The sequence below is a fragment of the Rhincodon typus genome, chromosome 2 (assembly GCF_021869965.1).
Source record: "Rhincodon typus isolate 14 chromosome 2, sRhiTyp1.1, whole genome shotgun sequence".
Classification (NCBI taxonomy): Eukaryota; Metazoa; Chordata; class Chondrichthyes; order Orectolobiformes; family Rhincodontidae; genus Rhincodon; species Rhincodon typus.
This window is the reverse complement of record NC_063333.1, coordinates 65313150-65331008: the sequence shown is the minus strand read 5'-3', so window position 1 is coordinate 65331008 and position 17859 is coordinate 65313150. Positions and strand designations below refer to the sequence as shown.

Sequence of the window (17859 nt, the reverse complement as noted above, 5' to 3'; positions counted from 1 at the left end):
TCCCCCACGGATGCTCAGAAGAGCATTGTGAATATCTACAAGGCGCACTGCGGAAATTTGCCAAAATTCCTTAGAAAGAACCTTATAAATCCAGATGCAAATTCAAGGCAAGACAAAACAGGGATGCTGTGAGCATTGAAAGTGAGTGATCGAGCATCCCTGAGGTACAGCCTGGTCCAATTCTTGAGATGGGTATCTGTCCCTTTGTGTGAAGCATCAGCATTGGAATGAAAGGTGCAGGTGCACTCCAAAGTGCAGCATTGAAATGCAGAAGTGTAATGTCAGTGGATTGTAGATATGCCATAGTAATTCGATGTGGCTTGTATGCGTTAGATGCCAAGGTCATGGCGTGCATGTCGCGGGCTTGGAGAAGCCTTGGTGAGTTGATGCAATGCATCTTGTAGATGGTACACGTTGCTGCTGTGCATCATTGTTGGAATTAGTGAATGTTTAAGCTCATGGATGTGGTACTGATGAGGTGGGCTGCTTTGTCTTGGATTGTATTAACCTTCTTCAGTATTGTTGGAGCTGTGTTCATCTTTCATTCTTTCATATTCCTGACTTGTGCCTTGTAGATGGTAGACAGTCACTGGGGAATCAGGAGGTGAGTTAATGACAGCAAAACTGTTGCAGCCACAGTATTAAATGGTATTAAATCCCAGCCGATGGTAATACCAGACTTCCAAGCCTTTTTTGTTCCATTCAACTTTACCAATTTTATTTCACAAGACTGCTCACAAATATCTTTCAACTCCATCCTCTGTAAATTAAAGCACTAAACAAAGACTTTTTTCAGCTAAATCATATCCCTCAATAGAATCAAAATTCTCTGACTCACTATCTCTTCTTTCTTCCTTTATGCCAAGATTTTCTTGAATCATGACATGTTGTTTGAGCTCTCTCCCACTTTGGAGTTCCCTTTGTATTGTTTTTTGTTTACCTTTCTCCTCATGGCAATTCAAGCTTCCTTATTTCCATTTCTATTTTCAGTTTTATTCATTTCTTCTACTTTTTCATTCTTTACTCTTTTGATGTCTCATTGTTCTTTTTTCTCTGCCAATTCAAATTGTTTTTCCAATTTTTAACTGAATCTCAGCTTTTTCAAGCAGTGACACATCCATGTCAGGTTTACTTCCTTTTTAACTTTTAAAAGATCTCATCCTTATGTGAGATAACAAGAACTGCAGATGCTGGAGTCAGAGGTAACACAGTGTGGAGTTGGAGGAACACAGCAGGTCAGGCAGCATCAGAGGAGCCGGAAAGCTGACGTTTCAGGTCAGGACCTGTCTTCAGAAATCTGCCTGACCTGCTGTGTTCCCCCAAGCTCCAAACTTTGTTATCTCATCCTGATGTGATCCTGCTTTTATTTGCTAACTCTTGCTGTGAATTCTTTGCTAACACTCTCAGGTTAGCCTTAGTCAAAGATTTCAAATCATCCTTTGTCATATCTTCTACTCCCAGAAAACTCCAGGTGACAGTCAAAGTTATTTTAGACTTCTAACCAATGTAATGTACTTCATACCAACTCTCTCATTTACATGCTTACTTGCTGTTAAAGAGTCACAGATCCCTCCAAAATTTAAAGATTTTTGAAACAGCAAAGAGCCTGTGCTTTGTTATGATGGTAGTATTGAGCAGTCAGAGCCCAGAGCTGTCAAGAGCAGTCAATCTCACCTTTCATCAGGAATTCAGCTTTTTTTGCCCACGTTTGGATCAAGGTTGTAATGAGGTCAGGAGCTAAGTAGTCTTGACAGAACCTAAACTGAGCATCAATGAGAATGTTATCACGGAATTAGTGCTGCTTTACAGCACTGTCACTGACAACATCAGTCACATTGATGGAGACTGATAGGATGCTAATAGAGCCGTCATTGACTAGGTTTGATTTGTCCTGTTTCTCTGGACAGAACATACCTGGCCAATTTTTCAATTGCTGGGTAGTTGCCAGTGTTGGAGCAGTACTGGAACAGCAGCTACAAAACACAAATCAGGAGCGTGATGGACAACTCACCACCTGATGAATGCAGCTCCAACAACACTCGAACAGCTTGATACCATCCTGGACAAAGCAGGTTGCTTAATTGGCACCACATCCCCAAGCATCCATTCCCTCCAATCCGATGCTCAGGAGCAGCAGAATGAACTATCTACAAGATACACTGCAGAAATTCACCAAGACTCCGTAGATAGGACATTTCAAACCTAGGACAAGGACAGCAGATACATGTGAACATCACCACCTGCAAGTTCCTCTCCATGTCACTCACCATCTTGACTTGGAAATATATCACAGTCCTTTCATTGTGTCTGATTCAAAATCCTGGAATTCCCTCTCTAACTGCATTGTGTGACTGCCTACATCAAATGGACTGCAACGGTTCAAGAAGGCAGCTCACCACCACCTTCTCAAGAATAACTGGGAATAGGCAATAATTGCTGGCCCACCTGTTGATGCCCACGTCCCATGACTGAGTAAAAATAAAACTACAATGGACAGATGCATATGCAACAAATAATTTGATGAAAACAAGGCCTGATAGATTTTTCTCTCTCAGTTCACTCACCACCTGCAACAGTCCAAGTCTTGCAGATGTGTCCTTCTAGACTCAGCTAGTTCAGTCAGTAGTGGTGTAGTCTTCACTCAAAGTACATATTATGTCCTTGCCACTCTCTGTGCTTCTTCTAAGTTGTGTTTAAAATGAAGGTGCACTGATTCATCAGCTGAGGTGTGGAGGTAAATGAAGCTCCACACACTCGTTCCAAGTATAACAATGTTTTAATTGTGCTTTTCTCCATTTAGTATATTTTATTCACTGTTCCCAATGTGGTCCAATCTACTTTGGAGATCAAATACAGATTAGCTGATTTTGTTGTATAACACCTCCATCAGTCTACATGTAGAGAGATGGTGGCATTGTGGTAATATCACTGGACTTGCAAGCCAGCAACCCAGGCAAATGCTTTGGGGACATGGTTTCAAATTCCATCACAGCATCTAGTACTATTTAAATTCAGCTAAAAAATCAGGAATTGAAAGCTAGGCTTAGAACTGGTTATCAGGAAACCATCAGAAATTATTATTAAAACCACCTAAAATTCTAGTGTCCTTTACACAAGGAAATTAGCCATCCTTCCCTGATCTGGTCCCCACGTGACTCCAGACCCACAGCTATGTGACTGAATCATTCCGAGTGTGCCTTCTGCATCAGTCTCAAAAGCCACTATGTTCAAGTGATCGGCAATAAATGCTTGCCTTACCAATGATAACCACATCCCATGAAAGAATGCATTGTTTTAAAAGTTAAAAGCATTATCCTGACCTTCTGGTCACCACCATTTTAATTTGCTGACCCAGTTATAATCTAGTTCGATCTCCTATCCTCTTCAGTAACGTACAAAGTAAGCTCGAGAAAGTTCAAGTCCTTCACCTTTTTGCTTTGGTGTCTTACGACTTGTTGGATCAAACATTGAGTTCAACAATTTTACATCACATCCACTTCTCCCATTTTGCTAACAGCAGCTGTTCGCAATGATTCTGCTATTCTGTTTAACATGCCCTTAAGGGATCTTGTGGTGTAGTGGTAATGTCCTTACCTCTGAATCAGGATGCTTGTGTTCAAGTCCAACCTAGTCCAGAGGTATCATAACATCTCTGAACGGGTTGTTTAAAAATATCTCAATGTGTCCTCTGAACCCATCTTTTGTTTCTTTACTTGTCCCATTATGACCTTTTGGTTTGCACCATCATTCCTTTCGATATTTTCTTACTTTCTGTTCCCCCATTTCCAAGTCTAAGTACTTGCTTAAAACCCGTTTCATCTCTGACTTTTTCCACGTCAGCTGTAAAGTCATCAACTGAAACATTAACTTTGTTTCTCACTCAATGGACACTGAAAATTTCCAGCATTTTCTGCTTTTCTTTCATTATGAAGTTTGACCAGAGACTAAATGCTTGCAACTAGAGGCAAATTCCAGTAGATAATCATCAACAGGAAGATGAGGCTGATAGTGAGAAAGGGTTAGGAATAGACTGTTATTCTGAATTTGGGGTTATGTGAAAACCAAGAGAAGAAAAAGGTTTAAAAAATACCCCAAACTACTGCAGATGCTCGATATCGGAAACAAAAACAGAATTGCTGGGAAAACTCAGCAGGTCTGGCAGCATCTGTGGAGAGAATGAAGTTAATATTTCAGGTTCAGTGACCCATCTTTAGAACTGGTTGTAGTGAGAAAATTGTTTAAATATATGCTAGTGGGATGGGATGGGACGATGTGGGAACAGTAAACAACAGGAGGAGATGAAGCCCAGAGAGGGACAACAACAATTGAACACAGCAAAGGGTAAAGGTTAACTTGAGGGAATCAATAGCTGCTAATTGGGACCATTAGTAGTTGACAATGGTTTGTTTGTGGTTTGCAGCCTATGTGATGACAAGGCCATTTGCTCCTACCTGGTATATGGGAGTTGGGGTAAGGAAATGGGAGAAGGTACTTGAGCCCTAAAATTGTTGAATTCGATATTGAGACCCAAAGACTCCAAGGGGAAATGAGATGCTGTTCTTCCAAATTGTGCTGAGCTTCGCTGGAGTACTGCAGCAAGCCTGTTGGCCAGGGAACACGTTGGTATGTTCTGTTTTCAAAAATGATCCTTAGGTTCCTGTTGTTTGCCGCTTCAACACAAATCCGAAAAATATTCCCACTGCCCTGCGGTGGGGCTTTTTAACCTCCTCTGCTTCAAATAATAATTCAATTTTCCCTTAAGGAATGTAATTATCCCTGCCCTGGCCACACTCTGTGGGAAAGCATGTTATGTTTCAGCAACCTTTTACAAAACTTGATTTGCCTGACAACCTTTCTCCTCATTTTGTGGCAATTTAAAATGGATAGTCCCTCATTTATGACCACGGAACTGGTGGAAATAGTCACTTCACATTCACTGTAACAAATTTATTCCTAACTTTAAATGCCTCTTTAAATCTCTTAAAACTCTGCACCCATGGCAATAGTCTTATAAGTTATTACAAATGCTTAATTTTTCTGTTTGGATATTGATTTGCATTGGTACGTGACCAATTCCAGGCAACCAATAGATCTGAAGGGAGAAAGTTATATACAAGGAATAGAATCCAAAAGTTAAATAACTAGCTTTTGTAAGAACAGTTTCATTTTTAGTGTAGGAGTTCAGAAAAACAAATATCATTATCACCTAAATGTTCTGAAATAGTTGAGGCAACTTTGAATATAGTCTCAAGCTTCAATTGAATTCCAAGAAATTCACGTAAACTTCCTTAGATTTGTCTTTATTCTGTTACGAAGTTGGGTAGAGTATTCATGAATTGTAAGGCAGGAAGTTACAATTTGTTGGTAAAAATGATAGTGAGGAAAAGAGTGCTGTGGTCCCTTTAAGAGCTTGTGCTTTGTCTGTGCTTGGAAGTTTATAAATGCAGGTGTACAGCATGTGCCCGAATGGATAAATTTTGTATATAACCGACAAGCAGCATTTTTTCTAAGACAAGAAGTTTGAATTCGGCCAATTAATGTAAACCAAGCAGCTAGATACAGAAAGCCAATTGAATTTAAATCTGATGGCGTTGACAACCTGAAACCAATCATATTATAAGAATTTGAATATGTCATTATTATGGATATATAAGTACATTTGGAAAATCGGGGAGAGCCATCTGCCACCTGCCAGAGTTAGCACCATTCACCTCTTGGAAAAAGCCAATCTAATTAATGAAAGGTACCACAGTATTTTAGCTCAAAGTCCTCATTGAAGAAATTATAGAGAAAAAGGATCCCTGACAGCAGAATTAGTGGAAGAAAGGTGTTTGGGAATAGAGCGGAAAAGACAGAATATTCCAGAACACAGTCTGTGAGAACTAGGAGAGATTAAGTTTTAATTTATTACTTTCCTATTAATTGGGTTTGTTAAGCAGGATTTGTGTTTATTTGAACAGTATTCCAACAGAATTTAGACCAGTTACGAAGTAGTAAGTAGTCTAAGGGGGAATTGTCGATTTGTTAATAATTCTGTTAATTTATTCATTGCTGGGTTAAATAAATAAATTGTTTCTTGTTATTTGTAAAGTGGAGATCAGGGATTTTCTGTTTTTAAACTGCTCTTTTAATAGATTATGAGGGGAAAGGTGAGCTTCTCTGGGTGTTTCGGAGGTAATTATTAGAAGGGAACTTCTAATCCCGTCATAGCAGGTTGTGGCTTGTAATTTGGTTTAACTATTAGAGGGGTACAGCCATTCCCCCTCTGTAACAATACTGAGTTAATTGGAATGGTAAATCAATGTCTCAATATATTTCTGACTCCGAATTATAAAATAGCTAAAATGAGCACAAATCTGTTTTTCGGCCATTTGAGTCTGCTCCACCATTCAATAAGACCTGTCTGTTCTTTTACCTTCCTAGACTATCCCCATATTCCTAATTCCTTAAGATCCAACAATTTGTTTCCAGGATCTTGAAATATACTTGAAGTTTGAACACCTGTAATGCTACTGAATAGAGAATTCCAAAGATTTCTAAACCTTCGAGTGAAGAAATTTCTTAAGTTGTTTGTATATCCATATGGATAACACTAAACATATTTTGACCTTCATCCATATGAGTCCAGTACAAACTTAGCACAACATAAACTGTCATTAGGTTGTTATAATTAAATTAGAAACGGGTAGATACAATTACATTTGGCTAGCCTCAAGGAGATAATTTGACTCAAAATAGCTCACTAAGCTCTTATACTAAATGTGTCATCAGAGTAAAAATAATTTATGTCCAAGTTAAGTGATTATTTTTCATTTCAAAAATAATCACTTAACTTGGACATAAATTATTTTTCATTTCAAAAATAATCACAGGACCATCTGATACCAACTATTAGAACTTTTCCTTTTACAAAGACAGAAAATTCAATCAGGAAACATAAATACATAGCCAGAATACCTGCTTAGTAATATAATCAATTAACAGACAGTAGGTGTAGCTGCTACATTGGATCTAACTAAACCGCACATGTTACTAGCACAGTATACCAGATAACTTCCCATTGTTTACTCAAAGTAAACCATTCTACCAGTTAGTGCCATGCAAAGTTATTTGGAGATTGGCAGTGAGCTGCAGAAGTGTGAGGAAAAACAAAAGTTCATCTTTACCCCCATTCCTCAGACGACATGTCCATCCTGGGCCTCCTGCAGTGCCACAACGATGCCACCCGAAGGTTGCAGGAACAGCAACTCATATTCCGCTTGGGAACCCTGCAGCCCAATGGTATCAATGTGGATTTCACAAGTTTCAAAATCTCCCCTCCCCCCACCGCATCCCAAAACCAGTCCAGCTCGTCCCTGCCTCCCTAACCTGTTCTTCCTCCCACCTATCCCCTCCTCCCACCTCAAGCCGCACCTCCATCTCCTACCGACCAACCTCATCCCGCCCCCTTGACCTGTCCGTCCTCCCTGGACTGACCTATCCCCTTCCTAACTCCCTACCTACACTCACCTTTCCTGGCCCCATCCCCGCCTCTTCGACCTGTTTGTTTCTTCTCCACCTATCCTCTCCTCTATCCCTCTTCTATCCGCCTCCCACTCTCTCCCTATTTATTTCAAAACCCCCTTCCCCTCCCCCTTTTCTGATGAAGGGTCTAGGCCCGAAACGTCAGCCTCTCTGCTCCTATGATGCTGCTTGGCCTGCTGTGTTCATCCAGCCCTGCACCTTGTTGTCTCGGATTCTCCAGCATCTGCAGTTCCTACTATTTCCGTTCATCTTTACCCCTTGTTTTTTTCACCAACAGAATTGAAAGTGAATATGCAGATAATATTTTCTTAGTAGTGAATGAGTGAATGCATTAGTAATGCAAAAAAACCTAAAGAATGGCAGATGCTGGAAATCAGAATCAAAAATAAAAACTGAAATTACTAATAAAACTCAGCAGGTCTGGTAGCATCTGTGGAGAGAAATCAAAGTTAATGTTTTGGGCCCAGTGAGGAAGGGTCACTGGACCCAAAATGTTAACTCTGATTTCTCTCCAGAAATGCTGCCAGACCTGCTGAGTTTTTCCAGCAATTTCTGTTTTGTTTTTGCATTGTTAATAAAGTTTTCTTTGGTTATTGTATAAACACAGAAATTCCAGGTTGATACTTCAATATTAAATATCACTTTATAGGCTCTCAAACAAAGTAGGATGACAGTATTCTGATTTTTCTAATCATTTTATTCGTACAATTTTGTGCATAATCAGCATTGATTAGCACATCTAAATAAATACTACTAGCAGCAATGTATCACAATACAAGTTTAGACAATATTTGATGCAGGAATTGCAGGGCAGTCCTTGACATAAACTTTAAGTGCTAAGTAACTGTAATCATAAAAGCAGCACATAACTCACATCACATGGAGGGGCAGAAAGGAACAAGCTTCCTGCTTTATCAGTGAAAAAATTCTTAATGGCACTACACATATACAATTATCATTCTAAAAATACAATCCAATGAACATTCATCAGTCAGATACAACTGTTGTGATATATAATTCACTATTTTACAATGTATAGCTGCAAATTATTCAAGTACCATCCCTCAAGAGTATTTGTTTCCATGGGAAAATATAGAAATATACTGTTCTAAGAATAAAGTAACATTAATTAATGTAGTATGTCTAAATAATGTATGTGTTAGAATCTGTCTTTAAGGAAACTCAATGTTAAAATATTCTGCTGGAATATTCCACTTATTTAAGGATTTAGTTGAGTAAAATTCTTTTCTAAGCATTTATAATGACAAATGAACTATTGTTTTCACTCTGGTGTGCTTCCATAAGATGGAAGCAATCAATAATCTACAGGAAATCATTATGTGCATTAAGGAGAAGGACCAATACTTCTAAATTACAAAATTGTTCAATTGCGGATCAGTTCTAAACTGTGATTTAAGTGATTCCAAAGCTAAACAGAACTTTTGAACTCTTAACAAATGGTGAGCTACTTATTAAAAACATAAATGTTTCATTTTGTTTCGTATCTTTCAGAGCAATCCCAAAGGCTCAACTGATGGTTTAGTGATGGTTCAATATGTTTCGCTATATTAGGCCATAAATTTAGGAATGACCTGCGTGTGCATGTTTGGACTAAATTGACAGTGAAAAATCTACAAATGGCTTTGGACCACTCCAAATTAAATCTGGGATGGTGGGGGTGTTAAGGGCCATTGGTATAGCAAAAATAACAGTTGTACCCCGTTCAATTTGGTATGGGATCCTTGATGGAGGAAGAGACGTGTTTCTGAGTAAATACAAGACAAGAACAGGGGGAGGTTCAGCTGTTACACTATTCATGATTGCATTCTGACATACTGTTCAGGTTTCCACAAAAATGACACTACTTAGGCTTTACAGTGGAGAGTTCCTGAAATCAGTAGAACTTAATGCCAAAATAACACATTGTTGTAGAGAATAAGAAAAGGGAATGAATTGAGCGTTTAATGTATCACATTGGGAATTTTTATCATGTTCCATTAAAACTCTCTACTTGAGAAATGCCATCAAGCCATGTGTGAGCAGCTCAAAACTATCATTTCAATGATGACCAAATGTGCTGAAAATGCACTGTATTTTACAATAACCCAAAGCTGCACGTTTCACCAAATACTAATGCTTAAAATGTTAATTATTAAGGCCTGTTTTTACTGTAAACAATTGCTTAACAATTTTGTTGATCTTATAGTTTTGTTATTACAAAACACAAGTAAATAACAACTTAAAGATAAGAGACATCATTTTCAACAACTTACCAATAGTATTCAATGTATTTCCTGAATCATTCAGATCTAATCATACACTGTAATATTATGACTCTTTCAAAAGTTACCACCAAAATGTTTAAGAAAAATCCTATTATTTTCAGTAAAAAATACTTATTTGACAACAGCACAAAACAAAATTCATACATAAAAACAATTATTTTAGCAACCTACTTAAGCTGCAGTTTTTACATCAGTACAATGCAAATTTATGCAATAATTACAGATTAGCTCCACGGTGTAGTCAACAATTTTATAGGACATTCAATTCATATAGGCAATGGAGATACCTTGTCACATACTATTTTGGCCTTACTCTGCCAGCATTTTAACTGGACTATCTGAGATGCAATTAAACAAAATTTGTGATAATTTTAGGCTAATAGAAATACAATTGTTCTGTTGACACTTTGTAAACTTGAAAATGTAATTAGATTTTGGGTGTGTACAAAATTCTACTTTATTGACCAGCTTATAATACAGAACCAGTGGTATAAATGGTACCAATCCCAAAATAGGTTATCAATACAAAGTATTACTTGTAGTATCGTAATGTCAAAATGCTGTAAAACAAGATTGGTTCTAAACATTAGACAAATAAAAAAATCATACTAATCCATATCTTAATTTTGTCATCAGCTAATCTGTGTTAGACTTCTCAAAGATTTTGCTTCCATCTAGTCTTCCTTACAATAATTCCACTAATTAAAACATCTGTGTATCTTTCCATTGATATTTACCAGAAACTTTATTTGCCATATAATCATAATTTTGCACTCAGCTGTATATTTGGGTTTGTCAATTTTTAGTGATGCTTCAATTTCAACATTTTTTCCTTCTGTTCTAGTTTCTTGTGTTAAAATATAAAATGGGCTGAAGCTTCATAAAAGAGGACATGATTCACCCAGTGGGAAAGGAACATCTGCTACAACGATATAGGTTAGATTTAAATTCATGATTAACATTAATATGGATTTGTTATAAATGATATCAATAAATCATGTTCTTCAACATAAATCACATCTTTTACAGCACCTACCACACCCATAACCTCTTCCTACAAGGGGGCAAAGGGCAGAAAATTTATTTTTATTTGTTCATGGGATGAAGTTATTGATGCCTATACCAACATATATTGTCCCATCCCTAACTGCTTTGGAAAAGGTGGTGGTGACCTACCTTCTTGAATTGCTGCAGTCCTTGGGGTTTGGGGCATGCACAATACTATTAGAGAGGAAGTGCCAGGATCTGACACAATGACACTGAAGGAATAGCAATATATTTGCAAGACAGGATGATGTGTGGTTTGAAAAAAAAACTTGCAGATACTGGTTCCCAGGTATCTGCTGCTCTTGACCTTGCAACTGGTAGAGGTCACAGGATTGGAAAGTGCTGTTTGTGAAGCTTTGGTGAGTTACTGCAGTACATCTTGCAGATGATACACATTGCTATCACTGTGCATTGGTTTTGAAATGATTGGAATTTAAGGTTGTGGTTCAGGTGCCAATCAGTGGGCTGCTTTGTTCTCTAGTGTTAAGCTTCTTGAATGCTGTTGGACTTGCACTCAACCAGGCAGGTGGGGAATATTCCATCACACTTCCAACTTGTGCCTTGTAGATGGCAGACAGGCATTGAGGATACAAGAATTGAGTTGCCTGCTTCAGATTTCTTAGTCTCTAACCAGCTTGTGTAGCCACAATATTTACATGGTTGGTCCATTTCAATTTCTGGTCAATAGATTGATGATGATGCATGGGAACGCCACCACATACAAGATCCCCATTAAGTCACACACCATTGTACCATGGAACTACATCAATGTTCCTTAATTGGTACTGCTTCAGAAACCTGGAATTGACTCCCTAACTCCATTGAGTATGTACCTACATCCTACAGACTATGATGATTTAAGAACTACTTCAAGGGTAATTAAGATGGCAGTCAAATGGCGACCTTGTCAGCCTGTTCACACACCTTGAAAGGCAAAAAAAAATCCTTTTTAGAGATACGTTTATACACAGTTTCTACTGAAGATCTTCTCACATTCTAAGCATTGAGGATTATGCAAAATAAAAAAAGTATAAATTACCACAGAATTTAATTTATTTGAGTAATACTGCAAGTGTTGCAGTAAAGTAACAGAAAACATGGTACTTTACCCCAGCTAGGTTAGTTTAAAGATTTACAGTAGTTGAAAAGTTCAACTTTTAAGTTTAATGTAGACCTGCCTTGAAAATGGGACATCATCCTAGTAATACCTGTTCAAAGTATTTATTCTTGAGAAATTATTCAAAGTTGGGACAGAGTGCTGCATCTTAAAGAATAAACTGGATTTACTGCAACCTGTTGTGTTTGGAAACATGATGTCTGAGCCCGGTTAATCACAGGAGAGGCCATACCTTTGTCTCCCAGCGGCAGGAAAACTTCCTGCAATTAAGTTGGAGTTAGGAATGGGTCCATGGAGTAATCTCACCAACTGTAGGCAGGTTGTCAATTAGATTCAGTAATTAGTCAATTGACATCACTTATCCTTGAGCATGCCAGAATTTGGTGGTGTTTCAGGAATTGCATGTGAGTAGCTCAGTGTCTCCAGAAGCCTTTAGGGGGTAGTCCCTCTTTTAAAGCCTCATAATTTCTCAGAGGAACCTGGCATTGAGCAGTTATCCCATGTCTCTATTTCAATCTCACTCATTGGTGGCCCCCATTCCTTGGTGATCCTAGGTCTCTCTCAGCAGTAGCCACTACTCCTTCTTATAAACATTGGAGGTAGCAATGTGAGTTATAATTCAGTCGAGATACAGTGTCAACAGATTGCAATCGCATCTTCTATGAATTAATAATTTTTCAAACCTTGGTATGAACATATAAATTAAATTTTATAATTTGTCAGTGTAGATTAATAATTAATCTGAAGCCAGTAAATGTTCTTTACAGGGCATGGCAGAAACAATCATTAAGAACTGATAGAAAAAAACATAATAACTTAACAGAATTCCAAAGTGCTTTATCTGGAATGAAGTATTTTGAAAATTATGCAAATACAGCGGTGGATTTATAGCTATTAAGACCATAGCACGGTGGTTTTGAAAGTGGAGGTACAAAAATCTAGTGGGTGATTTTCCTGCTGCCTACCCCTCATTTGTCTGAAATATTTGGGGAGCTGGAGAGGGCTGGGCATCTCACCAAGTTCGCGGCCTACTGAGATCCTTAAATAGGTAATTAATGGCTATTCAAGCATTTCATCCCTCTGCTTCTGGTAGCCACGGTAGCAGGAGGCCTGAGCTTGACCGAGTCCCGCTGGTGCTCGCGGAACTACAAAGTTGCTGGTTTCTCCTGAGATAGGGGCAAATGTTTTGCCTTAAAACAATTAACATTAAATAAATGGCATTGTGGGGGTACCTACAGCATATGGACTGCAGAGTTCAAGAAGGCAGCTCACCACAACCTTCTCAAGGGCAACTAGGGATGGCCAATAGATGCTGGCCCAGCCAGTGACACCCAAATCCCATGAGTGAATAAAACAAATTTACCAAGCAGCTAGTTGGGATTATGGATGAGCTCCCCACCAATTGTTTTAGCTTGAGATGTGGGTGCCATGGTGCCCTGTAAAACACACCTCATGAGGTGTAATCTTAACTTGATTTTTATTAAACTGGTTCTCAGTGCATTACTTTATAATGTACTATGGTTTCTAAACTGGCTGTGGTGCAATTCATTAGCTTGGTTTAGCTGATACTTCTTCAAAAGATGAGATTGGATTATTTGGTATGTGGCAAAACTACAAAAGTTGTCATTTTCTGCCAAAAGCTTAGTAATTCCGCAATAGACTAGAAAATAGAATAGCTTTCCTCTCTGCATAATGACTTTCATGAGAATGAATTGTTCACTTTGTTGCACAGAATTTAATATTGTAATTAAAATAATTTCCTTTCAATGAGTATGTGAATGCAATGCACATTGTGACCCTGAGCCATATGGACCACAAAGGTTAGTTCCTGATTGATACTTCGTTAGCTGATTTTCAACTAGATAGTGCTAAAAACGCCTTCAAGTAATCCCAGGCAAAAAAAAGGTGAAAATAGTTAACTAGACATTCTGCTAATAGCCCTGCTGGAAAATATACATATGCAGATACTTGATGCATAAAGGATCAGACTATACTGTCAGCATAGCTCCTCTTCTATCTGAGCAAAGAGGTACAAATGTGAACAGCAATTCTTCCAAAATAGAAAATGTTGGGTATACAGATTAGTTAATCAACATCCTGCAGTTCAGACCTATTAACTTGTCATAATATAAAAGCCACAGAATAAGGACAAACCTTATTAGTGTGCAGTACTGAGTTCTGCAGTAGAGGATGGATATTGATGCTTCCCAGAAGACAGAGGTGAATTCATGAGGATTCTGATATGAGGAAATGCAAATATGATAAATACTTGAAAAATAAGTTTTGGTAAAATATTGATCTATTAGAATTGTCCAAAATTCTGTACAAATGAGATGTGATAGATAGTGGCTGAGAGATCACAGTTTTTGAGGAATCAAGATCAAGGAATCCTAAGTATAAGATTAAATATAAGAGACTTAGAATATAGTGAAGAACAGCTTTCTTTAAAGAATAATGAGCCTATACAATTCATTTTCATGATAGTAGTTGAGGCAGAAATTATATCAATTACTTAGATTAGTTTGAAATAATAGAAGGACTAACAGGAGTTGAAGAAATGAGACCAGGGTAATTAGATTAGACTATTTGGTCATGAGAGGGTTAACTACCAACAGATGGATTAGTTGGAATGACCTGTCTCTATGTTACAACTTTTACATTTTAGTAAGCATTGGTCTCTTCCTGGTCACTGAGGTATACATTTCTAGCACTTTCTGTTTTTAATGCAGAATTCCTACATTGTATGTTATTTGTATCTCCTGAAAATATTTTTCAAAATTCAGAATTTTAACTCTCTCCAGTATCTTTTCATTAAAATGGCAAAAACACTGTCGTTAGAAGACTGCCAGCCATCATGGTAAAACGGCCATTGCACTTAGCTGTTCTGATGTATCTACTGTATATCTGAATCACAAATATTCAATGTCATTGCTGTTCCAATTATGTTCAAAATTTTATGATTAAAGGCAGATTATCTGGATAAAAGACGATCCCCGGTCGAGTTGAGCTATTCATGTTTACTTGTTTTCAATAAACGATTGCCTGAGGGAAACCGTGTCCTGAAACTTGTGAAAAAGGATTTCTTTAAACATAGACACAGTTTCCATGAAAATTAAAACAAAATTCATAAAATACCACAGGATCCAAAATTATGCTTTATATACAGATTTTGTGTGAGACCTCAAGTAAATTATTTGTTATTGTGTAGGATATACCCTCACATTCCTTTGCTTCAGATACCTAAATGGCCCACATGTGTAACTTCCAAAGTAAGTACTCCTAACTTTCTACCATAGTAATCTTACGTTTTTGTATCTTAAGTTACAAAAAAAGTCAATTTCACATCTTAAACCACACAACTTTAAAATCCGTAGTTTCTTTAGACAAACCTTACCTTAAAAAATATTATTTACAATCGTGCATTAAATCACAGTGCCTTTCTTTTTTTGGCATAACAGTTAGCTATAGACATCGTTAGCAAGATACAGTTGACACTGTTCTTAAAATTGGTAATTGGGCCACTGAAGATATCTACTGTTCTCAACATGCAAGTCACTTAATATTGGAGTATTTCCCCATACATTTGACAAAGAGGATCATCCAATGTTACAAATTAAACTATCTCACTTCAAGACATCAGCACTGGGAATTTTTTCCCAATTTGTTGCTGTGATTTTGGTGGGAGCCAAGTTTATATGGCATGTCTGGGGTTTCTGCCAAAGCTACAGAGACTGAGAGCAGAAACTCTCCTACCAAGGAAAATCTTGGAGCTTCTACAAATCAGAACAAACTATGTTTTGATATGAGAAACACTGCTTGAAAACTGAAGCAGTCAGTTGTAGCTGTATAGTAAGACTAAACAGTTTTGCATCAACATGGTTCGTTTAACTTAAGACTAAGTTAGAATACAAACAATATTTAATTTTTATAACTTAAGTTTCACTTTCCAAAAATACTTTTATATGATTTTATTCCAATTATTTACCATTTTGCACAATGCTCATGTTGAACATTATCAATAAAAATGATGGACATGAACTATACAGGAAGCTATTATTTGGCAAAAATGTCTAGTTTTACAGTAGAATATTAACCTACTTGATTCAATTCCACCAAATTCTTTCAAAATATTGTGGGTTTAATTTTATACAAGGCTCTTTGTCAACTTTTCTTTCAAAACAAGTTCAATCACATTTTTCTAAGAATTTCTTTCATTTATCTCTCTGGAGGATGAGCCCAAAGTCTCATTCATGTGCTGTATCATTCTATGAATTGCATCTTAGGCACAAACATTTCGCTAAGGTCTTGTCTTGATTTAAGATATACCTAATGCTGGAGTATATTGTGGACACATGCAACTTGTTGAATAGGTTTGAATTTTGGTATTAAGGTGGCTGTAGAGCTTTTATTTTAAAAATATTGATAGATCTATTGTAAAGTTTACTCTTTCAAATAAAAGTAGACCAGCAAAATGTAATGGCTCAGAATTAGCTCTGGTTATACAAAATGACTTTTCCATAATCCTATCAAAATATTCTCCAATGCATAGTGCAAATATATACAGACTTTGATTTCTTATATTTAAAGAAAGCTGTGTACAGCACTTGTTGTGAATGGCCTTTTCAATAAAGCAAGCCTTCACATTTTTGCATTGGTGACACATTTTACAGAGGCAGTATTGGAAAATAAGTTTATGTTGACCCTTGTAAAGCATCTCTTTCCTGATTAAAGCAGGAGAGTAATGTAAACATCCAGTTCAGTATGGAAACAAAAATGTTCTTATGAATCACAATGTAGTTAACAGATTGCGAACATTGAAGCTGCTTTGTCTGACTTCCAAGGAATGTAAACAGACAAAAGGCACACAGAGGCCTTGGTCCAGTTCTCGCCAGCTGATCCAAGCTGCACTTTCACAGTTCTGTCATCAAAAGACGCTTCATTATCTTCTCTCGATCCAGTTCACGTCTCACATTATCAGCACTGTGAACAATGAAAATTCAGTTTGTTACACAATACACTCCTCCAACATTACTGAGATGTTACGTAATGATATGTACAGCTAATTTATGTTATCAACAATAGTTATTGCTTTATTGGTCCATTGTTTCTTAATTTGCACAAGCTGAATTGTCAACTACTTTTGTGATGACAAATTTAAGAAAATAGTGCATTTGAATTCATTTCAACAGTTTGGTTTAAGTTTAGAAAAGTATCTATGGGAAATTTCAGGCTCATCAAGGTGACGTGCTTTAATTCTAGGAAGTTTAATCCTTTCCATTTGCAAACCTAGTTCCAACATCTTGTATAGCCTCATCGACCCAACAATATGTCTTTGCAAGGTGTAGAGCTTGATGAACACAGCAGGCCAAGCAGCATCAGAGGAGCAGGAAAGCTGACGTTTTGGGTCGAGACCCTTCCTCAGAAAAGGGGGAGGGGAAGGGGATTCTGAAATAAATAGGGAGAGAGGGGGAGGCAGATAGAAGATGGATAAAGGAGAAGATAGGCGGAGAGGAGACAGACAAGTCAAAGAGGCGGGGTTGGAGCCAGTAAAGGTGAATGTAGGTGGGGAGTTAGGGAGAGGATAGGTCGGTCCAGGGAGGACGGACAGGTCAAGAAGGCAGGATGAGGTTAGTGGGTAGGAGATGGGGGTGGTGCTTGAGGTGGGAGGAATGGTAAGGGAGGCGGGGACGAGCTGGGTTGGTTTTGGGATGCGGTTGGATGAGGGGAGATTTTGAAGCTTGTGAAGTCCACATTGATACCCTTGGGCTGCAGGGTTCCCAAGCGAAATATGAGATGCTGTTCCTGCAGCTTTCGGGTGGCATCATTATGGCAATGCAGGAGGCCCAGGATGGACATGTCGTCCAAGGAGTGGGAGGGGGAGTTGAA

The 17859-nt window shown here is 37.8% G+C and overlaps 1 protein-coding gene across 1 annotated transcript in view; it reads right to left on the bottom strand.

The window, feature by feature from the left end:
* Positions 1-16022: 16022 nt before the first annotated feature.
* The window catches only part of LOC109935447 (band 4.1-like protein 4B), a 278476-nt gene continuing 276639 nt past the window's right edge, over positions 16023-17859 (bottom strand). The window contains exon 25 of the mRNA XM_048614210.1: positions 16023-16953. Within this exon, the coding sequence (XP_048470167.1) occupies positions 16884-16953 (70 nt within the window). The 3' untranslated portion in view covers positions 16023-16883. The remainder of the gene's footprint in view (positions 16954-17859) is intronic.